This window comes from Falco rusticolus, chromosome 7 (assembly GCF_015220075.1).
Source record: "Falco rusticolus isolate bFalRus1 chromosome 7, bFalRus1.pri, whole genome shotgun sequence".
In the NCBI taxonomy this organism is placed as follows: Eukaryota; Metazoa; Chordata; class Aves; order Falconiformes; family Falconidae; genus Falco; species Falco rusticolus.
This window is the reverse complement of record NC_051193.1, coordinates 72,802,883-72,828,313: the sequence shown is the minus strand read 5'-3', so window position 1 is coordinate 72,828,313 and position 25,431 is coordinate 72,802,883. Positions and strand designations below refer to the sequence as shown.

Genomic DNA, 25,431 nt, shown 5'->3' with positions numbered 1-25,431 from the left:
TCTTCCTCCTTTATTCCTTTAAAAAAGACAGTTATCTAGGGAACAAAGTAACTCACCCTCATCCCCCATACTTTTGATTAAGTGCCATGTTTGTCTGATCCCTGCTTACTATGAGAGAGGATAACAAAATCAAAGCAGGTTTGTTAAACGTCTTTAGATAACCACTTAAGTTTAGGTGGTTTCCCCAAGATTTTCGTTGATACTTTCCTTTCACTTTTGCTTAAAGGAGGATTGGATGAGCCAAATTATTCAGAGAGAAATAATTACAGAGTTGTTGCTTTCAGTCCCCCCTTCTGAGAAGTTTGGGATAGGTCTCTGGAAGATGCTTTTCAGGTCCTCATTGCCTGAGAACCAGCACTGCTCTATGTCAAACGTAACAATGGAGTTACAGAGCTATAAACCAGCTGACAAACAGCATCGTTACACCATGGTATCGTCACTAATTCCTGCCCTGCTAGATTGTCTGCTGTTTGTTGTGTAATGTAGTGGCTATACATGACATCCTTCCAATTTGCACAGACCAAGATATGTGTCAGCTGTATTAATAACACAGCAAGGCTTGCTATCATATGCTTGTCTGTGATGCAAGAGTCAGGCACTTCGAGCTGAGGGTTACCACAGGTTTCCTCAGGCTGGAAAATGGAGGGCATCAGAGGTTTGGTCCGTGATTGAATGCACATTTTGGGTCTCTGGCTGCAAACCTGGGAAGAAGATGACAATGCACAAGGAAGAACCTCAGTACAGAAATGCTTTGATGGTTGGAATTGAAACATTTAATTCAAAGCTATCTCTGACTGTGCTGCTCTTCTTTCTCTCTGCATGCTCATCCCACAAATCATGTGTGCTGTTCAACAGACAGAACCTTCTCCATGCAACTTGCTTACTGTAAAAATCATACGGATGAAAAATGCCAGGAAAGCAGACTTATGTGAGTATTTTTACTATACCCCTGGAACATCTGCATGCTTGTAGAACTACTCAGAATGTAACTGTGTCACAAACACTGCAGAGAATTTACGAAAGGACAGAAAGAGAATATGCGTGACCATGGTGTGCTGAAGACGAGGTAGCATAGTTGGAAGGTATTATTTGTTCTTGCGTCTTTGTCAGTGTAACACTGAAGTCTAGCCACCAGCTGTAGTTATAAAGATGTTTGCACAGAATGCATAAAATGTTTCACATCTGAATCCGCCAAAGAAGAGATTTTGATTCACGTGGAAAGCTGCAATGAGAAGTTTAGATGGGGCGCTTCTTTTTATTGTTCCTTCTTATAGTAACGTCCCCCCTGCACATCCCCAGGCCTGTCACAGAATATTTTATGTAAGCTCACGACCATACTTGACATCTCCCATGGACTGTCAGGTTTGTTTCAGCCATAGGAACAGCCATGTTTTGAAACTTAGTTGAGGGCTTGCACTACTAGCTTTTTTTGTTCTTAATTATTCTTACACAATGCCTGGGCATGATAGTTATGTAAAAGTTTATTAATGCTCCGTAAATATCTGAACAGCAAAGCACTAGGGAAAAAAGTGAGCAATGACAGTCACCTCCAGTCTGAGGAGATTGCTGGTTGTCTTGCATTTATTCATTTATACAAATAAGAAGTCTGAATGCAGAAAGTTTCTACAGAAACCAGATCAAGCTAAATTGGTTCAGTTAAAATGATGCAAGGCAAAACATTTGTTTGGGTGTTCCAAAGTGATTTGCTTTGAGTTCTGCTATACTTTCTCTAGAGACCAAAGGTATACAAAGAAGAGTTTCTCACCCTGATTTCTATTGAAAAGAAGTAAGATGCTTTGTGGTTGCTGAATGTATGGGGGTGAAGACTCTGTATGAACCTCCCCACTGGACCATTTCTAAAGTGCAGAAAGGAAATTTGAAGGTCATTTATTCGAAGGCTGGAGAGAAATTCCTTGCTACAGCTGAAACCTATTTGAAAGTATAGTCATGTGCTCTGAACTGAAAGAAAGAGGTGTGGAAAACTACAGCCCTTAGATACCTCCCCACATAATCAAGTTCTATTAAACCATCTGCCTGATAATGAGCTTACCAAACTTCCTATCCACCTTTTTTTCATCTAGTTCAATGCTTTTTTTTTTTATTTTTGAAACTATTTTTATTCTGAGGAGAGTTTCCTACATTTTGATGCTGTCCTTCCCAATACTAGAAAGTTTCTAGGGCAAGGGACAGGTACTTAAATGCTCAGGCATTTCTGCTTCCCACTCCAAGGCACGTCCCACCAGCCCATCAAGCTGCTTAAAGGTGCAGTTTGAATGGCAGAGATGCTTTCAGGGGGTGACACAGGGTCTGGAGCAGCAGTAAAGCCACAGCAGCGGCTTTCCAGGCTCAGGCTGTTCGGCCTTACACAGTGAAGTCCGTGCCCAACGTTGCCCGTAAAACAGTGTGACAGACACTCACCACCAATGTTGTCAAGCTGTCATCTGTTTGAAATGGTACTGTAAGTCAAAATATCGAAGGGAAGAAATTTTGCACAAACAAAATGAAAACGATACTTGCAAAAGGTGAATTCTGTGCTTGTTGGGTACTTCCATCATGTAGGAAAAGAAAATCATACCAGTCACGGCACTGCCTTGTTCACGTTAAAGGTTGAATCTGGTTTTGATTGACAGCTGCTTAATGCCAGTAACATTTGATTTTGCCAAGTGTAGAGTTTGTCAGTTGCATTTATCAGAAATATCTGCTTTTAAAGTATTTCAGGACATAGTTCTCTATGCAGCCAGAACTGTAGAAGTCACACATTTCAATGGACACGCTCTTTATCTTATAAAATAATCTTGTATTTCTAATGCTTTAATAAAACAATTTAACTTCTGGTTACAATCACTGCCAATGTAAAAGCTAGTGCAAATTGCATGTTGGTAACCATATGTGGCTTTCACTGAGAAGCAGCAAAATGGGAGGCTTGAGATAAAAAAGTGTGCCACTTGTACAAAATTTTGCTGGTTTTCATGTAAAACTGGGGAAATATTGTTGAGTTGTTTCAGTCATCTTTACAGTTCCCTAGAGATTAGCTTGACACAGCCTCAGGAAACCCTGAAGCGTGTGGACCTCCATCACCAGTGATGTAGACTTCTTTACAACAACCGTTTTCCTAACATGGATGTTTTTTTTCCTCAGTCTTCCTTTTCCCAGCTCTGTTTTTACCACTTTCCTTTTCCTGCAAACTTTCTAGATAGAACAAGTCGGCAAGTGTCACCTATTTCTCAGCCATCTTACAGATTTTTAGCATTTTAAATCAGCTCCTTCTCTCTCTCACCGATAGTGCCCATCCTTTTGGTTCCAAAGTGAATCCTGTTGTGTTATTTTCTCCTCTCAATATCCCTCCTTGTGCTAGGTTTCTGCAGACTTTTGGGATCACTTTGTTTGATACTCGTATAGTGTTTCAGTTTGTGCCCCAACCTGGTGCTGCAGGTTAACTTCGTTATTGGTCTACCTGCTCCATTTTCCAGGTAATGGAAACCCATAACAGCAGACTCTCAAAACCTCACTAACATCTCCCACAGAATAGATAATACAAGACCTTTAATGGAACTTCAGCGCGTAAGATGGTATTTTCATCTAAGACAATTTAAATTGGTTTATTCTGCTTTTTAAACCCTGAATCTTTTTAATGCACTCTTGGGCTGTTCTGTCTCTTCTGCCCATTGATCCAGCAGTGTGTAAATCATAGTATGAATTTCCACATGTGCATCCATGCCTAGCTGATGTCATTGATACCACCAGGAATTTCGTATCTTGTTTGTGTTCTCCATGTTCCCACCACCCACTGGGCACACCCACATCCCCATCAGGCTCCATGGGGCTCCTGGTATTCCTGGACCTGTGGACACTTGCCAGTTCGCAGATTTGGGTGTGTATCCCATCAGCATCCTGGCTCTCTGATGGGGTGAGACTTGGATGTGCACCAGCCCAACCTACTCCTAACAGCTTTCTCTGCAGAGAATTTCAGATTTCAAGCTCAGCCTCTCACAGGCCTCTGGCAACCCCCATCGCTCCAAACAAACAGGAAACATCTTTCCACAGCGTGTGATTCAGCTCGGGGTCCCCACTGTGGGAGACAACGGGTGCCAGAAGTTTATGTGGGTTGTAGGCAGAGACTGGGCAGGTTCATAGAAGAAAAACCCAGTGAAGGTTGGCTTAGGAAGTCTCTGAATCTGGAATTGTGAGGGCTGAGAGAGCATTATATGGTGCTTACCCTCTTATACTCTTCCTTGGACACCCACCAGTAAAATGTGGGGCATAATCTCCTCTGGCCCTGACGTCCATCCCAAACAAGACCGAAGATCCTTCCCCAAAAAAGACAAAGGGGCTAAAGAGCAAGATACTGGAGAGAAACAAAATCTTTTAAGTAGAATTAAAAAATGGAAAAGAAAACAAAACCGAGTATTCAGTGTTAAACAACAAGGTAAAAATAGGCAGCTGGAGGGGGACGCTAAGCTGATCAATTTGAAGCCATCATTTCCTGCTTTCTGGAAACATCCAAGATCCCTCAGTGGACACTGCCTGTGGGCCCTGGGCTAAATGGACTTTGGCTGGTGTAGAGTTAAAACTATTCTTCAGCATTGTCTTGTTAAGAAAATGATACTTTTGGAAGCTTTTATGGAAATTTTTATGTTAGGCTTGTTACTTTTGACCTTTCTTATATAAGACTTATATTATTTTGGATACAATATTTTATCAAATTCTTAACTATGTTTTATATTTTAATCAAAAAATGTATTTTATGACATTGCAGTAGCAGTTCTGCCACGTAGGTGATAATTTATGGAAAGGCCCTTGAGATCCTGAAAAGAAATATTGTCAGTGGATTACATTGTTGTTTGAGGAACTGTGGTCTAATGTGATACTTACTGCAGGAACCTGCAGACTTCCTCTGGTGTTTTGCTCTTGCACCATTGTTACAGTTTCGTTGTTATTTATTACTTCACCATTTAAGCAGTTGGAATTCTGTACCAACAACCTATTGTTCTAGGTGCCGCTTGAAACCTTGTTATAAAATAAGGGGATGTGGACTGATAAAGCCCAACTAGGGAGAAAGGGGGTGGGGTGGGGGGTGTGGATAGGAATGGGTGTGTAGGGAAGTAAGGTTGTTTAGCAACATCTCAGAAAAGGGATATTTTAAGGATGGATGTGAATGAGACCAGTGATGCTGTTTTAGGGATGCTTGTAGGGTGCTCCACCCAATGTGAAGGGCAGGGTAGGAGAGTGAAAGCCTTTTATTGAATTTTAGATCTTAGAAGATTAGTGTTAAATGCTCCCTGCAGGCAGGAACCGATCTCCCAGGACTGAAAGAACTCCAGTAATCTGGCTGTGAAGGGCCTTGAGAAGGAAGGTTTTTTTATTTCACAGAAGTGACCTACGTTTTTTTATTTTAAAAAAATAATATAAAAAGTTCCAGTTACCTAAATTACCTAATATTCTGCATCCTACAAAACAGCAATGCCTGCCTGTCCCTGCACCCTCAGTCAGATCTCTGCTCAGCTCCACAGAGTGGGAGGACGAAGTAAAATGTTTTTCTCAGCTGGTGGCGATAGCTTTTATTTAGTGACATGGATGGGTCCAAGTGCGGGGAGACACAATCAAGGAGATGGCCTGGGCAAACAGTATTTGAGGCCACATCTTTGTTTTGGACCCTTTCAGCACAATAAGAAAAACTATACCCTAACAGTTACAGGGGAAAAAAATCTACTCCCTAGAAATAGCCTCAGCGTGAGCACTTCAAGGCCTTTTAAGAGGAGGATGTCCAGGTTAAAGGTGGGCTGGAGGTTGCATCTGTCAGCATAAAAAAAAAAGGTAGAATTAAATTTTTTTGTTTGTTTAGCCCTGTTTAAATTGGCCTGTCGATGAAGCAGGTGAGGTTTGAGCTAGAGCCAGAACAGCTGGTGCCCTGCTGCCTGGGGTACAGCACGGCGCTGGGGCTGTGGTGGTTTTTAGCATGGGTCGTGTCACTGTCAAGCTCTTTAAGGGTAAAGCACAATTAAGATCCAGTCCTGCTATTATCCTGGAAGATAATTAGAAACTTAGTGTAATAACTGGACAAGAAGACTGTGCTTTCATAAACAGCTGCTGCCACGCCTGCTTGTGGCAGGATGTTGCCCCACAGCACTGCCACAGCTGCCACCCAAGTGTGCCTGACAGCCGCTGGTGTGTTGTGGTTGTGGGGCGAGATGCAGCAGGTTGCTGCTGCAAAGCTCTGCCGTGTGTGTCGCATGCAAGTGTAGTCGCCGTGGCTAGGCTGGTGGACCGACCCGGTCAACAGCAACCTGCTTGCCCGTGGCTGGCAACTGCAGCCCCATGCACGGCAGCAGGGTGCGGCAGCATGACTGGCTGCCTGGGCACACGGTGGGCTGCAGAGTGCAAGTTCTCACATTGGCTGGTACCTGGGGCTGGCTGGGCAGAAAATGGGCCTGAGGTATCAGAGGTGAGTAAAAAAAAAAAGTTCCTGGGTGTTGTAAGTGCCTCCCTCATCACACCTGCAAAATACTTCATCAACAAGAGGTAATTAGGCTTCAGAAGGCACCTCTGAAGTACAAAAGGCATCACAAAAATCATTTTGCAGAGGGGAAGAGGGAAGCATGCTTGTGCGGTGGCGGTGTTGGACGTCCCCTAGAGAAGGCCAGAGAACTAACTGAGAAGTCAGGGCTCTGCTGTCTGACAGGTAGTTATTTCCTAAAGGTGTATGATACAGTGCGGTAGCAGGCAGTGATCGCTTACAGAAAAAAACCAAAAAACTGGTGGATTTGCGAAAGCATGCTTTAACCTTTGCAACAGATGCAGACAGAGTATGTATTGCTGTTTGAGAAATGCCAATGAAATAAACTTTGGATCACTCTCAGACTTATGCATCTTGGTCCTCCTGATCCTCCTCCTTGTGAGGACAAGGGCTGCCAGCAGTCTGTGCTAGTATCAGCCTGGACTTCCCAAGAGCCAAAAAAGATTTTCATACGGACATTTCCTGTATGCACACAGGTGTTCAGGGGCTGTTGGGACTTTTAGAAGCTCAGCTGATCTCTACGTGTCTTGCTGTTGTTTTAGAATTCATGTATCTTTGTATATACCACAATTACCTTCATCAGAGTTACTCTTTTTCTCATTCAGAGTTACTCAAACAAAGATGACTTAAGTCTCAGGGGAGTCAGGGGAACAAAAAGGCTAGCTTTGTTAATTCTTCAGTTACACATGGAGTGCAATAAAGGGTCAAGTCAATTATTCTGTGTTTCCCAAATTCAGGTCCGCAGGTAAAACTACGTGGGGCAAGACTCAAGTCTATTCAGGTGAAGGTGTGTCTGCTATGCAATGGCAGGAATGCTTGAGTAGGTGGGGTTTACAAATAGAGGAAATATAATGCTAATGTTGGGATTGGCATTTATGGCTAATGCTTCTCCATGCTATCGCTGATGCTTGTGTAGGTTGTCATCCCTGACTGACAGATTGTGTTCTGTAGGGCAGTCATCCGTGACTCTTGAATGTGGGTCCACAGGATTGTTCATCTCATGACTCACATTTGCCTTTTATTTCCTAATAATGATGACAAAATGTATGTGCAAGCAGATTATTCTGACCTCAGAATGAAAGTGCTTGTTGGTGATGTAGGCACTGTGAACTGCTCCTTGCTGAAGCTTTGGCCCTGAACATCCGTCGCCTGTGATGGAACTCAGGTGGGAAGCCAAAGTCCCAAATTTTACGACTGGTTTCTTCAGCTGAGAAAGGAGAATAAAAACACTAAAGCTGCTTCCCTACATCTGGAAACATTCAATTTCATAGGTGAACTTTAGGACCTGAACAAGATTGAAACAGCAAAGCAATGCAATCTTGCGCAAAGAAGTAACTAACGCCAGCTTGCTCTGTGCTTTCACCTGCACACTAAGTGTTGCAATACCTTTACCACTCTGGCTGACGCACTGGAAAAAAGGCAGGTGAAAACAGCAATCTATTTTTTTATACGCCTTTACTGACAAAAACTCTGCCTTGGGACAGCTGTTTCTCAAAGTAAGTGTTATGCCATCAAACCGTTCAACATTTCAGTGTTTTTCTTATATGTGCTCATTTTAGTCCACAGAGGATTACATGCAATTCATCTCCACAGACAATTTTTTTTCCTTGAATTTTTTTTTTCTTCAAAAGCTCTGTTGTTGAGCTCTATGGTGTACATGTACGTGTTCCTTTCTTCCCGAAAGGGAAGAAAGCAGATGGAGATCGGGTGCCTTGGTGGAAGACCTGCTTTCTGTGCCAGCAATGGGTGAGAACCTTCAGTGCAATGAACTCCTGCCTCTGCCACGTTAGCAGCCAGGCGCACTAGCAAAAAGACGGGATGCTCCAGAACATCAGCAAGACAGAACTCTACAGCCAGAGCTACCCCAGAAATGTCAGGGCACGTTCATGCAAACCTGTGGAAGCCTGGTATGCAGGAGCTGGGCTCTGTCTGCCTGGCAGCCCCGCCACAACAGCTAACGTCACCTGTGCTGTGTTCACAGCAGGAGCCGCCCATGTGACTGCCCTGTGCATAGGGACGGCTCTTCAGTACAAAACCCTTGAGGTCTGATAATGTAATGTAACTGCATTATTCAGAATGATTATTGTTTTTCCAGCAATTAAAAGAAGTAGCTCTCAAGAAGGGCACGCTATCAAGCTTTCAGAAGAGGAAAGCAGGCTAGTTGCCTAGCCGCTGGCCCGATGGTACTGTAGCTAGCATCCTGGCCCGCGTTCTGCATGTTGGCCTGCGTACGGAGCTTAGAAATTTACACCGTGCAATGCCTTATGGGGTAGTAGATGTGTTTCATTGGTCCATCGCTTTCACACTTTCCCTTTCCTCAACAGTAACCCAGTCTGATTGCTACGTGAGTCTGAGCCTACCAACAGCTTCAGTGCAGCGATTCCGCACCAAGACAGTCCAGAACAGCAAGAACCCCACATGGAATGAAACCTTCCACTTCACGATTCAGAGCCAGGTTAAGGTAGGAACACGGCTATTCCCAACGGTTATTCTTACCAGAGATCAAACCTGCCATAGGGCCCTTCCACTCTGCGAGTCGGTCTGCGTTCGGTTGCAAAGTGTTCACACTCCTGCTGTAGCCACTTCGCTCTCAGCGGGTGGGTCAGGCTGCATCTGCCAGCGCAGTCACTACAGTCTGAAGGGAACAAATGCAAAGTTTCTGGTTTTTTCATTCTTGAACTTCTTTCCCAAGTTCCTTCAGCTAAAATGAAATATCTGTAGCACATTATGCTTGTTAAACCTTATATAATTTTACTTATTCTTTTATTAAAAAATCCTAGAACATTCTGGAGCTACAAGTTTGTGATGAGGATAATGCAACTCAAGATGACCATCTCCTCACTGTTTTCTTTGATGTGTCCAAAATCCAGCTTGGAGAAAACGTTCAACTATGTTTCCAGCTGAATCCGCAGGTATGGATAAATTTCAAGGACAAAGCTAAGGGGATGTGGTCAGGTGAGGATGTGGTTGTCTCAGCTCCCCTCTCACGTGTCCCCTACACAAGCCTCTCCTACTGTCTGTTTAGCCACCTGAGTATGTCCATCTGTTTTGGGGGCTGATGCCCAGTGTTGCTTCTGTAATATTACAGCATGTTTTGGGGGCTGCTTCTGCAGACATGGTTGGTCAATGTTATTGGCTTTGACTGTCTGGTTGCTGTCCTTGACATCAAAATCTCAAGTTTACCAGACACAGTAGTTTTGCGGTTGGAGCCAGTGGCTCTGAACTGTGCGTTATGTTCTGTTAACATAAAAGTAGTGATATGCAGTCATACACTGCAAACCCGATGTGGCGTTCAGCTTCTTTGGAAAACGAACATAACACTTGCATAGCTGAGCTGTTCTGAGAAGTTAGTTTTTCAGCAGGTTTCACTTTCACATGGTGGAGACAACTTATACTGAAGTTTTAAAGGCAACGTTTGGGGCCTGGAAATACTTAACTCGAGCAAGTGCTGATTTGATCTGATACCTCTTTTGGAAAGGCTGGCTTTGCATGCTGTATTTTCCTCAGCGGTCACACTAGGAAGGCAACAAGATTATGGGAGTTGCACCAAAACCTGCAAAGGAGGAAGAAAATCTCAGGGGGAGACAGTTACAAGTGACAAAGGTGATGTCTGCACACGCAATGAGTCTAGGTGTGCACCCTCCAGGGCACCTCAGGCTGAGCATTCCCTGGCAGGCCCATCCAGCCTTGCTGGCACTGAGCAGGGAGCCTGTGGGAGGGGAAGGGAAGGGGAATTGCAGGTGGGCTGTGCAACGGTGCAGGGTGAGCCTATGACTGCAGAAAGGAGGAGCAACCAGCAAGGGGCCCTGCAGTGTCTATTACATTTATCCTGCGAGGTCTAAACTAAGAGTCTGCTACAATAGCAGATGTGATATTAGCAGTACTTGATACTAGAAGTATAGCAGGTGCAACACGAAGGAAGATTAATTTGCTGCACGTGCAGCAATGAAAGGCGGATGCTGGTTTATAGAGACCCCTGAAGAGCACATATTCCTGTTGGGTACCTCCCTTCACGGGAGGACCAATCTGCAGTGACCACCTTCATTTTCTTTTGCAGGGAAAAGAGGAGCTGGAGGTTGAATTCACGATGGAGAGCAGGTGTGTAAGGCCAAATAGGCGGTCTATAGAAATGTAAGCCAGAGACAAAATGTTACTGATGCAAAACATCAGCTGGCACTTGCAGCCCTGTAATGCTGTCACCGCCTGAATAAAGTGGAGGAGAAGTCTGGGTGTTCAGGAGGTGCTTGTGTAGGGCATTCAGTGGAGCTGGGATGTATGATGTGTGTGCAGCTGCAGCGGGTGTCCAGACACAGGGAGAAGGTAGCCCAGGTGCTGGTGGCAGCATGGGTACGTCTCTTAACAGCTGCTGCTCACCAGGCTGGGAGGGGCATTCTGCACCCGAGGGAGGTTTAGGTTCCAAATGCCTCGCGCTCCTTACTGTGGGTTCCCTGATGTTTGCTTCGTCATAAGAACGTGGGACAATGATAACTGGAATTTGGTTTTGTTGTGGGAATGGATTAAAAAAAATATTTTTACTGTGTTTCTGGGCTGACTATGTAGTTAATAGAGAGAATGGGCATGTAAATCAGTCCTGTTGATTTTTAAGGTAAATGGTAATATTTTTTCCTGTTTTGTTATGGCATGCTGGATGAATTCACTGGCTTTTCAGCTCTGATCCCCCAGGTTTGAACCGAGCAAAACAGGGCAATAGTGTAATGATGCCATCCCTGTATCAATTTGCCTTGGTGTGTCAAAAAATGATCCTGTCTGATACAGTGAGGAGCTCCTCCATTCAGCAGATCTTCATAAACAAACTTCAGGCTCAAGCCTGTGAGAGGCAAATTGGGTGGAGTGCCCAGCTAGAATTTCTGTCGGTGTTTGGCCGTGCTGCCTGTCCAAAGATAGACTTTTAAAGATAAAGAAGAGTTTAAAAAAAAGTGCTGTTTTTTAATTGATTGTTTTTCATTTTGTCTTTTAGTCCGGATCCTCCTGAAAACATTGTTACTAACGGAGTTTTAGTGGTAATCTTTATTTTGTAATCCTTTCCCTGCCACGTAGCAACGCTCGTTGCAAAGCCAGCACGAGGGGCACTGGGCTGTGGCTCCGTGCGGTGGCACCAAGGCAAGGGCCAAGAGGCGGCTGGTGCTGCAGGAGCCAGCCCAGGCCCGGCTGGGCTGGGGTGGACGCCATCGCTCCGCCTGCCCACAGAGAGCCGAGCTGTGTGCCCTGCAGGGCCTGCTACCCCAGGCCGGGGGTAGCAGAGCCCTTCTCTGCCCTCACCTCCACGTGGTCTGTGTTTTCCCGTGTGGAAGCCCAGTTCCACCTCGCTAGACACGGCCAGGGGGGTTGTGCGCTGGCACCATCACGCCCCTGGGTGCGTGCCCTGTCACGCCTAGGGGACTGCCCAAAGCAGAGCCCTGCTGACAGTGAACGCCTCTTGTTCTTGCCCTGGTTCTCTTACAGTCCCGCGAGGTTTCCTGTTTGGAGGTGCAGGTGAACGGCGGGAGGCTGAGCAAGGACAGCACGGGTGAGCCTTCCCTGATGCACGGAGTGAGCCTGGATGCCACTCCGTTGCACAAGCACCCAATGCCTTGCACTTGAACACCCTGGTTTACAGTTATTTGAGATGTGAGACAAAATCTGGCTGATGCCAGTGGCCTGTGCAGGGGTCTGTAGCTGGTCGGAAATATACAGGTTATTACAGGATGTGGTGTCATAAGCATGTGGTCTGGTTTCCTCACAAAATACTTTCCTCTATAATAACGTCTTGTCAGATGCTTGTAATTTTCACAAATACTTCTGCAGGGAATTTAATTGTTTTGAGTCCTAAACTGGAGCTAACTTCTGTTGCTTCTGGATTCAGAGGCAAAGAAAATGGGCGGAATGAGGACAGGGCCTGTGTTATCAATTTACCTTCTTCAAATTTCTCTAGGTATAGCAATATAAAACACACCGCTAGACGAAACACGGGACACACATTATATTACCAAAGACACTTGCTACACATTTTAAGCAGCGCGTTGCTACCATCTCTGAGCCCACACTTGCAGGCCTGTGCGTATCCTGCACAACTGCTAAAACACCTCTGACATCTCCTGATGGTCCTGCAAACCGCCTAAACACAAGGATGATCCAGTTGAGCTCAGTTGTCACAGTGAAGAAGTTTGCTAGATGTGGATGAAAATGCCTGAGCGAGATAATTCTTTTGAAGGCTGATTATATACCTTCAAGTGCCTGGATTTACAGAGTACATTTCACCTTGAGCCTGGTTTGATTCTATTCTATATGTAAAGACTCTTTTTCAATTACTTGAAGAGACAAATCTGAGGCTTATTATATGAAGGCCAAAACCCACCAGACATTATTTTTGTAAGCGCTAGAAGTTATTTCAAAAGAAATATTACAGGTTGAAGTAAAGGAAAACGTGGTAGATGGACTGAGATTTTACTGGTTCCAAAGAGAACTGTTCTCTGCTACAATGAAAAAAAAGTTTATCCCAAAAGTCTAAAATTTTCACATCACTTTTATTATTATACCAGAATAATATTTTAGTACCACATACTGTTTTATTGCTGAAGTACTTTGAAAATTTCAGACTTTCAGAAGAAAGTGCTTTTCTCCCCCCAAACTGTTGTCTGCTGTGAATCACTATCTAGTGAACAGAGCAGTAGCCTCAGCAATCATGGTATGCCTGGAAGTGCACCGATACTATAGCAATAGTTACTATATGGCATGTTCCGTCTGTGAGCTCTAAAGCTGAAACCCAAAGGCTCAGATAACTGACTCTGCTTATTTATCCTACAATTTGGGTATCGAAATTAAGTCATTACTTAAGAAAAAAACCATGTATTACATTACCATGCAAACAAATTATCTACAATTTTTGAAGAACTTAAGTTTGAAACTCCTTTGTTTCAGAGAGAAAGTTCGCATTAACTGTGGACGGGTCGTTTGAAGGAACCCAGACCCACACGCTGAGCTCCTGCTTCTGTCCAACCTCCCCGACCAGGTTCCACTGCATCAAGTACAACCAGTCGGCGCTCACCGTGGCCCTGCCGCGGCGCAGGCGGCTCAGCAGGGTACGTGACCGCCACTAACGCTTAGCTAGCTCTTTGCTGTGTCTTTGGGGACCTCTAGGACCGGAGTCTGTGTGCAGGTCTGTGTATGCAGGGAATGGTAAGTGCGTGTATTTAAGTAAGGCAGGGAGACTGCTTTTACCTCTTCCCCGCCCCCCTCCCTTTTTTTTTTGTATAATAATTAACTGGGTTTTTTTAACCCTTGTTTCCAGTCTATATCAAGTCAAAATGAAAGGGATATGAATGGGTCCGTGACTCTAGCTCTGAACTCGCTTCCTATACAAGAGAAAATAACAATAGCAGAGGTGAGAACAAGTCTTTTGTAATAAAAACCAGCCCCGATACAGGTTCAGTTTGGTGGGTGGTGAGCACCTTACAGTTCAGTGGTTCAGTTCCTGTCAGACCCCCAGGTACTAACTACAGTGTAAGGTGTGAATGACAGTCACTTTGCAACTATGCAAGTGGGTTTTTTTTCTTTTGTTCTGCCTGTGGTTCCCCGTATGCTGCTCAACCCTGTTCTGAGTTTAAACTAATTTCCTCAGGACATATCTAATATGTTCATCAATGTACTATGCAAGCTAACAGTAATGGGTACGACAATTAAGACTTCTGTTTGCAAAGAGAAAGCCTGAAGCAGAAGATAAACCAGAACACATCTGTATGCCTGTGGTTCAGATGCCCAGCTTTCACCGACATTCCCAGAAAAGGAAGGTTAAACCAGGTTTTCAGCTATGAAAAGCAGGGGGGCCCTAAGCCCACCTGGCTCGGGTGAATGGCCCATTTCCGTTCAGCCCAGACTACATCTCTCGCAGGCCAGACCATTGCTGACCTCATTCCGTGGCTGTGCTGCAAACAGTGAAACTCAGCCCATAGATCATGTGGGGGAGGCAGGCGCAGGATTAACGAACGGCCTGACCATGCTTACACTGTTTGTATTGCGATTTTCAGGACAGGACAATTGACTTGTACACAAAGGCAAATGAATGGTAAGTAAGTCTTCAGCAAGACCTGACCTGATCCTGTAACTGGGAGACATTTGCGCCTATACAAAGGTCATTTGAAATCAGCAGGGGTCCATGCAGGCTCAGTTGTAAGCAGAGGTGTATTCATCTTTGGGTTGCAGGCACTTGTTTGCCAGGTGTGACTTTTTCAGTGCTGGAGAATGAAATCATGGGTCCCCTTTCTTCCAAGTTTCCGAGCTGTTAGCACAGCTCAGTAAGTAGTTCTCAATTTGTGTGTGTTATTACACCTGCAGGTGGAGAGAACAGCTCCACAAAGAAATCGTATTTTTGTCTTATACAAACAAGATAACACCAGAGTATGGTAGCTGTTTCCCTAATCAACTGCGGTGCCTCTTGATAGTGGTTATGCAGTTACACATATGGCAGCACTATTCAAAACTTGAAAAATCAATTATATGAGCAAATAAAACCAGAAGTGTGTTGTTAGGAACCTTTTTAACATACCATGACAGTATGTCATGTTCTGCTCTGCCTTCCCATTTGCATTCTTGTTAACAGCTACAGCAATTAGCAGAGGCCTGTCTGTGGTGTTGCTCTTTCTCATTTATTAAATTATACTGTCCAAAACCTGGTCTATAAATGCAGAGATAGCTGGAGTTGACTGCGGCAAGTAGCAATGTAATTAATACTTATGCCCTGGTCTTAGGACTCAGGGTCTGTGTTTCAGGCCAAGAAACCTAGACGCCCGCCTGGGGTTCAGCCTGTGTGCCGATGAACAGGTTTTCCTGCAAAAGCGGAGGAAGGTGGTCGCTGCTGCGCTGAAGGATGTTCTTCACCTGGACGAAGATCTGCAAGAGCACGAGGTAAGTAGGAAAGGCACTGCTGAGGGATTCTTCTCTCTCCTTTTCCTCAAGCCTGGAGATGAGAAGTGATTTCTCACCGCCATCCAGATGAGGAGTGAGGACATCTGTCAGCAGCTCCTCCTCCGGGGCACTGTTTGCAGCCAGGGTGGTCTCAGCTGGTGAGCTCAATAGTCTGTGGATGAGCAAAGTCTACTTCCACTTGGCTTTCAAGTGAATTATTTGAAGGAGCTTCAAACCAATGAGTTTGGTCCATGTTTCTTTTAAGTCTTTACTGAAGCATGAAGATCATCTAGTGTACCCCACAGGGATGTCCAGCAACTTGTATTATTTATAACTCATGGAGCAATGTTTTTTTATCTCTAATCTATGTGTTTTATTTTACTAGTGTCTGGATGTTGCTTTTGCACATCTGTTTTCCCTTGATGAGGATGTGCCTTAATGCTGCTTTTCCACCTATGCTTTCTGCCCTCTTTTGTGTTGAACAGGTGCCTATAGTGGCTGTGACCACAGCAGGATGTGGGATAAGAGCACTCACTGCCATGTACGGCAGCATTTTGGGTCTTCAGAAGTTGCATGTTCTGGATTGCGTTTCATACATCAGTGGTTCGTCTGGCACAACATGGTGAGGAGTCATTTTGATGTTTGGACCTTGTTGCATTAAGCAAAACCCATGCTTTGTCTAGGGCAGGGGTCCTCAAACTACGGCCTGCGGGCCCGATACGGCCCTCCAGGGTTCTCAATCTGGCCCCCGGTATTTACAGAACCCTCCCACGGCCTTCCCCCCCCCCCCCCCCCCAGCCGGGGGTTGGGGGGGGAAACCAAGCAGCCACAGATGGCTGCCTGCCACTGCATCCGTGCACTGGCCCCCTGGTTAAAAAGTCTGAGTACCCCTGGTCTAGGGGTTTAGATCTCAGCAGGGGTAAAAGGGGCCTATTGAGTTACTGCTTCCATCTCTGGTCTACGGATGCCAGGGTCACCCATGAAAGACCTATTGTGCATCATACTTCTGGTGTCACTGAAGTAACTTATCCCTAACCACAAGAGGAGACTTTATTGGAAGGACAGACATCCTCAATCCTATGAAAAATGATCCTTTCTGGTTATTTTAGTGTTGGACAAAACCAGCACAGACAGCTTAGTGTAGCTGCTTGTATTGGATCCCAGATCAAGTGATTTTTGACTGGTTGAGCTTGCTCTGAGCAGAAATGCAAGTCTAAAGGCAAGAGGAGAGTAACCTAAAGGTAAAACAGTAAGTACCAAGGCTCTGCAAAGTATATCCTCTGAATTTCAAAAGCAGCATCTTCATTCCTTTCTGTTTTCCATCATGTCTCCTGCCTGCAGGACAATGACAAAACTGTATGAAGATGCTGATTGGTCACGTAAGGATCTTGGAGAAATAATCATTGAAGCTCGGAAGCAAGCAGCCAAGTGCAAGATGGGGGCTTTTTGCTTGAGAAGTCTGAGGAATTATTACCGAGAGCTGAGCCAAAGGACCCAAGCAGGACATAAAACATCTTTTATTGATCTGTGGGGGCTCATGATTGAATCCATGTTAAATGACGGGGTAATGTCTATGCATTTTTCTTCTCATAAAGTTGGTGACTTGATCTTTATGATCATTGTGAGAAATTAAAACCCTAGGAAGAGACACGTGGCCAATAAGACTGTACTTGGTATACAGGCAGAACACTGCTTACCTGCAATTAAAAACTTGGAGATATAGTGTATGTCTACACTGAAGCCTAAACTGTGATTGAACGTAACACAGAAATACTCAGGCTAGCTCTAGAGCAATCGGCATAACCAGCATGCTAATTAAATTAACACTGGAGTTGTCCAAGAATTTTTTGAGGTTCTTAGGTGTTTCTTTATGGCCCTATGCTCGTACATCTCCACCGCTGCAATGTTTACACAAGCTGTGGTCATACCTTGAATCTACTGCAGATGTACACTGCCTCTAGTTACTGCACTTTGTGATTTAGTGATGAGAAAGCATATAGATCCAGAGTTCCTGTGACATCTTATCTACAGAAACTGTGATTTTGCAGGTGCCTTTCAGCTACTTCAGATTTGATCTTGCAGGACCTCCAGTTTCTGATGTTGTTATAATGACACCATCAAAACTTTCCACGTAAATTAGCAGACTGATGATAGCTGGGGGAAAAGCTATTTTATTTTAAAATCCTGTAAACGTGATTTATATTTTGTCTAGGTGAAACAGATAAAATGAGGTGCTCTTGTTTCATATCACATTTCACGTTGATTTCTGACCTCAGTGCTATGTAGCAAAATTTGCTAGAATTTGATTTGGCTGAAGTCCACTGAAAATCTCCATTTAATGTATAAGATAAATTGTTAGTATTGGACAGCTCAAGGATTTTCCTCTGTAGATGTTAACTTTCAATATGCTTTTAAAAAAAAAAATCTTGACTAGAAGGGTCATTAACATGCTGTCTTGAAGAACTCATGTTTAACAGATGAAGTATGTGGAAATAGCTGAATTACCCAGATCTGCCCTATTTTTTCACTTACATTTAGCAATGCAAAGTGAGAACAGCATGTGAAGCAACTCATTACTGTTGAATACTGAAGGTAGAACATGGCTTGTTATCTTAACAACAGTTATTCCTGTTCCCATTATATTCTTGCCCTCTGTTATTCAAGCACATGGAAGTAAATTTAGGAGGAAGCTCAGGAAAGTTATATCACAGAATGACGGAATGGTCAGGGTTGGAAGGGGGCCTCTGGAGACCATCCAGTCCAACCCCCTGGTAAAGCAGGCTCTCCTAAAGCAGGTTGCACAGAGGGTTTTGAACATCCCCAGAGAAGGAGACCCTCCAGCCTCTCTGGGCAGCCTGTCCCAGTGCTCCACTATCCTCAAGGGAAAGAGGTCCTCCCTCCTCTTCAGAGGGAATTTGTTGTGTGGCACTTTGTGCTCATTGCCCCTTGTCCTGTCACGGGGCACCACAGAAAAGAGCCTGGCCCCACCCTCTTGGCACTTGCCTGTAAGATACTTGTAGACGTTGATAAGATCCCCTCCCAGCCTTCTCCTCTCCAGGCTGAACAGGCCCAGCTCGTTCAGCCCTTCCTCACCAGGGAGATGCTCCAGCCCCTCGTCTTCGTAGCCTACGCTGGACCCTCTCCAGTAGCTCCCTGTCTCTCCTGAGCTGAGGAGCCCAGCCCTGCACAGGCACCTCACCAGGGCAGAGTAGGGGGAGGGTCCCCTCCCCTGACCTGCTGGCCACACTCCTCCTGAGTGGATATCCTATATTCAGACTCTATAAGCTGATGTCTTTGAAGAACTGATTATCAGCCAACCAATTTTGTCTGTTTTGTTTCCCCCCCTCAAATCCAGAAATGCTACCACAGGCTTTCTGATCAACGTCGGGCAGTGAATCAGGGTCAGAACCCGCTGCCCATCTACCTTGCCCTCAACGTCAAGGACAAAGTTGCCACTAAAGATTTTAGAGGTAACGTTTCAATTCTGGAAAAGAACCTATGTTTTTACCTGGGGAGGTACAGCATGGGGCTACTGTAAATAATGAATTGTTTTAAATTCTCACTCCAAGCCAGAAGTCCTGTTCAGAGATGTAAAGAGTAACTGGGCAGGCACAGTCCATATTTTGAAAGATCTCCGGGCATGTAAGCATGCATATTCAGACATTAACTTCAGATTAATGACACAACATAGATCTGTGACACTGTCTCAGAAATGCTATGAATTCTTAAGGAATGGGATCCACTGGAGCCTTAAGTTTGCTTAACTTACGTTTGCCATTGTTGGCAATAAAAGCAATAAAAGTCAGTCCATGTCCTAGTCCACCTTCCACGAGAAAACTTCCCTCTTGCTACACAAAAAGAAAGAAGAATTTAAATTTTCCCTTAACCCTGACACCGCGCTCTCGCAAACCTGCAGGCAGCGGGACAGCTGGTGCAGCAGTGGCTGTCAGCAGGTTTGCTCAGGGCACATGCTGAGCGAGGCTGCCCGCGAGGGCTGACGCCTGGCAGGTGTGTTCCACGCCTGGAGGCTTGTTTGATTTCAGCAGCGGAGCTAACGCTGCTGGTGCATGTGTTGGTAGAGTGGGTGGAGTTCACGCCATACGAGGTGGGCTTCCTGAAGTACGGCGCCTTCATTCGGGCAGAGGATTTTGGCAGCGAGTTCTTCATGGGTCGCCTGATGAAGAAGCTCCCCGAGTCCCGGATCTGCTTCATGCAAGGTGATTCACCAGCCGGGGGGAATGACAAGCTTTTAATATAAACACTAATGATCCTGGAAATTAGTCCCCAGAAAGCTGTTGTTCTGCATTTGGCAGCAGAGGTACTGGGTCAGCCAGCTGGAATTCAGCCTGTCCCCTGAACTCACTCAACTGCCCTTGCTAGCAAAGGTGGTTTTATCATTTGGACTAAGATAAAATGAAACTGCAATGGCAAAAAAAAGTTGTTACATGATTTCATGAGTGCTTTTGAAGCATCACCATTGCCCACAGCTTGCGAAATGTTTTGAAAGTTGGAAATCTCTGAGACATTGTGGAAGCTGAAGGTAATGTTGAGAAGAAATAGGGCAAGAAAGAGGGGAATCAGAGAAGGAGCTGGCTGAAAATACTTCTTTATCAAAGGAAAAAGGAAATGAAAATAGGAAAATGACAATGTAATATTTCTCAAAAGAAATGTTCCAGGGAAAATGTGTGTGGCGGAAGGGAAAATACTTGGAAATTTCTTCTGAAATAAGTTTGCCTTCTGAGCCAGCTCTGCCACTGAAATAGATGTCTGAACTTACACAAAAAATTGACAGAAATACAAAAAAGTTAGAGAAGAGCTGTGGAAGGAGCAGAAGGCAGTTTTTTAAAGAAACTTCCTTGTGTTTACCTTATCACTGCTTGTTATACCTTTCCCACTTCCTAGGAATGTGGAGTAGTATCTTCTCCAAAAACCTCTTGGATGCCTGGCATGCAGCTGACAATTCGGAGGACTTCTGGCACAAGTGGACCCAAGACAAAGTGACTGAAATCGGTAAATCTCAAGTACCCTTTGACTCATGGTCTCCCTCCTCCAGGTGCCTCTGGTAGGGTAACTGTGCTCACATTTCTCAGTTTTTGTTTTTTTCTGTCAGCCTGGTGCTCTCAGCCTCAGTGTGTGGGAGGCACCAGGAAAATCAAGTGATTTGATTTTAATGAATAACCAATGCTTTGCTTAAAGAGTGAGATTCTTGTTAGAAGGAAAGGCACCATCAGTCAGACCTTGATGGCAAGGACACAGGGATGGATATGTAATGAAAATGGTATGTAAGGAAATTAACTGGAACTCACAGCAGAGCATAGGGAAAAATAACACAATGCTGAGAGCTGTGAACACATGATTACTCTTGGTAGAGTGGCTGACCCTTTCTCCTCTTTGTGCCTAGCCTCCTCTTGATTGTGGTTATATTCCAATTGCATGTCTCTAGAGGAACAGCCAGACTTGCCCGAGAAGCCGTATGAGATGGCTACATGCATGTTCACTCCTACGAGTGGTCTCTCCACGGCTCTCCGGGATATCCTGACGGACCGCCCTGCTGTCTCCAAGTACCACAACTTCCTGAGAGGCTTCCAGATGCACAACGAGTACATCCAGCAGGAGCACTTCACCAAATGGAAAGGTGTGGCCAGCACTCCTGCCTATGTGCCTCAGCTGCTGCTGGGGCAGGCACAGGGGCTGGGAGTCAGCGAGGGGTGTTCGTGTACCCTTAAGAGAACTGTGTGGGCTTCGTGGTTAGTTATGGGTGCTTGCTGAGAGGAGAGGAGGGAGAACAAACTCCTCACATCTCTCAGTTCCAGTAACACAACTGTTCAATTCTTGGGTGATCTGGTGCTGAAAGTCCTCACTGGGATGAAAATTACTGGGCTCTGCACATATGGAACGCTTGCCTAGGTTTTGGTGCAGTTCATGGGTTTGGAACCATCAATAAAATGAGAAGTGGAGAGGCTGATGGGAGCTTTAGGATCACTGCATGCTATCCGAAAGCAAAGAGAAAACCCTGCAGGGGAGGGAAGCTCACCTTCCTTTTGCTTTCTAACTTCATGGATGTCTTTCTGCAGTTTATCAGTGCTGAATCTTGTACTCTTTAGACACTTTGCTAGATGCGTCACCTAATGATCTGAGAGGCAACTCGGAGCACCTGGAGTTGGTGGATGCAGCTTTCTTCTTTGAAACGAGCTGTCCACCCCTTATGAGACCAGAGCGGAAAGTGGACGTCATCATACACTTAAATTACACTGGTGGATCACAGACCTTGGTGAGGACTCTCAAAAATGTCTTTGTTTAACTTCTCCTTGGTTTTCCACAGCTTTCAGGCAGGTGCCTGTAAATGTGGAACTTAGTGGAATATAGTAACATGGTGTTTCTAAATCTCAGAAGAAGAATGGAAATTCCCAGAGGGGAAAATGTCTTTATTTTTCTCAAGTTACTTTTGAAATAGCCCTAAGTGCCTCACCAATGAAATACAGAGTGACGCAGTGAAGTTATGATGGTCAAGCTGCAACTTCTGTAAGATTTAATAGCACAAATACAGCTGGGAAAACTGTGATTCAGATGCTGAATTTAATCTGCATTTTCCTTAAATGTATAAGTATCTATTTGTCTTTTTATTCTAATATGTGATCTTCTAGCTGTTCAAGAACAACCTAGGGAGTGAAGAATTTCTTCACCTTTATTTTTACCTCTCTTAATAAATATAATTTTTCTCCTCCAATAGTGGGCTTGAAGCAAGATATCAAATACATTTACTATCTTGCAGAAATCTGCTTTGGTTAAAATGGTTATATAGATTTTGAAAGTGGTATTCACCACATAAAAAAGACAGATTTAAACTCCCAAATACAGACTTGTAATTGTAAACCTGTCCCTGAAGGGCACCACAGAAAACACAAAGCTTACTGGTTAAGACTCTGTCACTTTTTTGGGTGGAAGATACTTTAATGCTGCTCTTACACTGTGATGCCACATGAAAAATATTTGTCTTTGTCCTGCAGCTGAAAAAGAGCATGCATGATAACTTGCACTACATTTCTTTCTTGTACTCTGAAGTATTTTGGAAATATTTAATTCAAACAAACTGAGGTAGAACTTCAGTGTTTTGTTAGATAATTTAACAAAGCTGGTCATCACAAATGAGCTTTCTGATGAATGCTTTTGGTGCTATATTTTGAGGTCTAAAATACGTTAGCTTGAAATCTCATGTTATTTCTAAAATTCAAAATTATAGAAATGGGTAAGCTGGTCTCAAAACCTTGCTAAAGTCTCTTGTGGTCAAGTCACAAGCTGTACTGCTATATAAACAGATAATGTAATTGGCGAATCTTACTGTCCTGGACCACAAATTTAGTTCTGTTACATTCTTCTGACTTAGTTCTCCTTTAATCAATGATGCTCTAAAACATGCTTTGAATTAATTTGTTCTGATCCTAAATCATAATCCCATTTTAGAGGTGTGACTTGGTACATATTTAAAGCCTCTTTGTCATCTTGATATTAGGTGTTTTCCTGAACATTTCCAAATAGCTCCTCAGACAAGATAAAAAGAGTCCCTGGGCTGCAGGCACTCACATTATTGCTAGTGGTCCAGTGGGATCAGTCTATTTTGTGCAACTCTGTATGAATTACTGGGCTTTGGCAGCAGCCTGATCTTGGGTGTCTTTTCCATTCATTACACTGCTGCCATGACCAGCCCCTGGAGCAGGCCTGCAGATACTTCACAGAGCAGGGAATTCCATTTCCCAGTTTCGGGCTGAAGGACGATGAGAAGAACCTGAAAGAGTGCTATATGTTCGATGGTGCAGACACCCCAGGAGCTCCTCTGCTGCTTTATTTTCCTTTAGTGAATGACACCTTCCAAAGATACGTAGCACCTGGTAAGTTAACAGTACCCACCTAATTTTATTGACCCAATGAACTTTCTCACTCCCTGGGTGTTTTTGCCTCATCCCAATAAAAAAATCCTTTGTTTGTTTGCTTGTTCCCACTAGCTAATGTATTGTAAAATGGGATGACACTGTTTGCGAAAGCAGGTAAAATCTTGTGTATAATTTTAGTTTGAGTCTTGGCACAATTCAGTGAAAGAAGAAAAATGTTCCTCAAGTAGAGGAATGGGAACTAATTTCTTCTTGTGATCTCCAAAAGTTTACTGCAGCATGTAGAACAAAGCATATTTTTCAGATTATGTATTTTTATGGCAGTCAGATCTAGGGGAGAATTACCTGTACAGTATAGAATGGTTCTATGGAGGGCCACTGTGCTTTCTATATGGGCTGTTTAATGTGTTGGTTGTATATGCTGGAAAATCAAAGCAATAGTGTGTGAACTAATACAGTCACGGCATCCTTTTGGGCTAGCATTTGAGACTCAGGCTTTGTTTTTATGATGATTTCCAAGGCCACTAATACTCTGCTTCCTCCTGTACTACATATTTCTTATTCCTTTTCCCTTTAGTGTGTATTTTACTCAACAACCTACAGGGTAAGACTGAACACCTGTGACCACACAAAATGATGTGCCTCGACCTGGCCAGTAGAAGGTGCCGGTTGCAATGGAATGATGTTTAGTGACGCTTTTTTTTTTTTTTTTTTTTTTAAATAGGCTTTATTCAGCAGTAGATTTTGCAGTGATCATAGCACTGCATTTGTCTTCATAGCAATTTCACCTGTGATCTCTCTAAATTATTCTTGACACAGTGTATCAGAGTACTGTAATTTCCTATACAAACACATTCTTTTTTTTCCCTTGACAGGCATGTCACGTAGTGCTGCTGAAATGGAACTCGGCAAGGTTGATATCTCCAGTTTCTGCTCTCCTTACTCAACGAGGGAGGTCTCGCTGAAAGCAGAAGATTTCAACAAGCTCTTGAAGCTGACTAATTACAACATCATGAACAACGAGAACATGATTCTTCAGGCCTTGCGCATGGCTGTGGCACGGAAGAAACAAGCTGTGAGCCAGCCAGTACCACAGGCACAGTCCTCTGGTTGAACAGCATTTTCCTCACCCTTACTGAGTATTTACCATGACTGCACATATGGAATAGCTACTTCACTCTTCTTGGCAGGTGCCATCTCTTCCTAACTAACCTTCTCAAAAAAAGAAAACTTGATGTGTTTGATTCATAGCCGCATGGTTGGGTTTACTAAGCAGTAGTTGCTTTTCGATCCGGAGTTGTGATATCAAACACAGCAGTCTATGTTCATGCCATCTCACTGTGATGTTCAAGAGGCAAAGATTTAGCTCTGTGTGATTGGGAAACAGTTTTAGCTCTCTGTCTCCGCAATCTCTTACTGTCTTGATGGCTAGTCACTAGTATATTTTCAACTGCAAAATATTCTGGCATTTTGTTGGGACCATTGGCAGCAAATCCATGAAGCCCTCATCACCACCTTCTGTGTCTGAACATGCAGTATTGATTTAAATAATTTTATGTAGTTTTAATAACTTGAATTAAATGGTGTTCTACCTTCTGAAAGTTTTGTTCCCGGGCGCTTGTTCTGTTATGAGCTGTAGTGAAATGTATTTATCTTACAAAGGGTATTTGATGTTTCAGTGTGTTGGGTAGCAGCTATATGGGTGGGTAGCCTTTTAGGTCTTTGATGACATCTATTCCTACCAATTAAATCAAACTTACAAATTTGTTTTGAAGGACCATTGCTATTTCCTCTCACAATCAACTGTGTTCTGTCTCAGATCATGTGTGTGCTGCAGTTGTCTCCCTGCAGTGCAATTTTCCTTCAGCATCATCTGGATGCTTGTTCAGTGTAATGAATTGAAATATTACTGAAACAGCGTGTGAGGGGAATTGCAGAATGTATGGTAGTTGCACACACAGAATCACGCTGGAGAAATGGAGGAGGATACCAATATTCTGTTTGCTGCATCCCAGTTGTTAAACAACCACAAAATGTGAAATACAGCTTCAAGGTACACTAGTACAAATTAAGATTATATGACTGCCACAGTCTAACTGCTTATTTGACAAATACATTGAAATGCAGTGG

At 44.0% G+C, this 25,431-nt stretch overlaps 1 protein-coding gene across 1 annotated transcript; it reads left to right on the top strand.

Moving 5' to 3' along the window:
- On the top strand, window positions 1-24,907 carry LOC119151509 (cytosolic phospholipase A2 epsilon-like). Its single transcript, XM_037395509.1, has 19 exons — window positions 1-928; window positions 8,839-8,975; window positions 9,295-9,426; window positions 10,572-10,612; window positions 11,493-11,535; window positions 11,978-12,041; window positions 13,433-13,593; window positions 13,803-13,895; window positions 14,539-14,576; window positions 15,259-15,415; window positions 15,901-16,037; window positions 16,757-16,979; window positions 18,771-18,885; window positions 19,495-19,632; window positions 20,318-20,425; window positions 20,859-21,050; window positions 21,520-21,686; window positions 23,118-23,301; window positions 24,177-24,907. The coding sequence occupies exons 1-19, from the start codon at window positions 820-822 to the stop codon at window positions 24,413-24,415; spliced, it is 2,478 nt and encodes an 825-aa protein (XP_037251406.1). The 5' UTR covers window positions 1-819; the 3' UTR covers window positions 24,416-24,907.
- The last annotated feature ends 524 nt before the right edge of the window (window positions 24,908-25,431 follow it).

What these genes read in the sequence shown, in the direction of transcription:
- LOC119151509 (XM_037395509.1), top strand. Translation starts at nt 820, where the DNA reads ATGCTCATCCCACAAATCATGTGTGCTGTTCAACAGACAGAACCTTCT. An exon ending in TTACTAACGGAGTTTTAGTG is followed by an intron (nt 11,536 to 11,977) that starts GTAATCTTTATT and finishes GTTCTCTTACAG; the next exon opens with TCCCGCGAGGTTTCCTGTTT. An exon ending in CCAAAGATACGTAGCACCTG is followed by an intron (nt 23,302 to 24,176) that starts GTAAGTTAACAG and finishes TTCCCTTGACAG; the next exon opens with GCATGTCACGTAGTGCTGCT.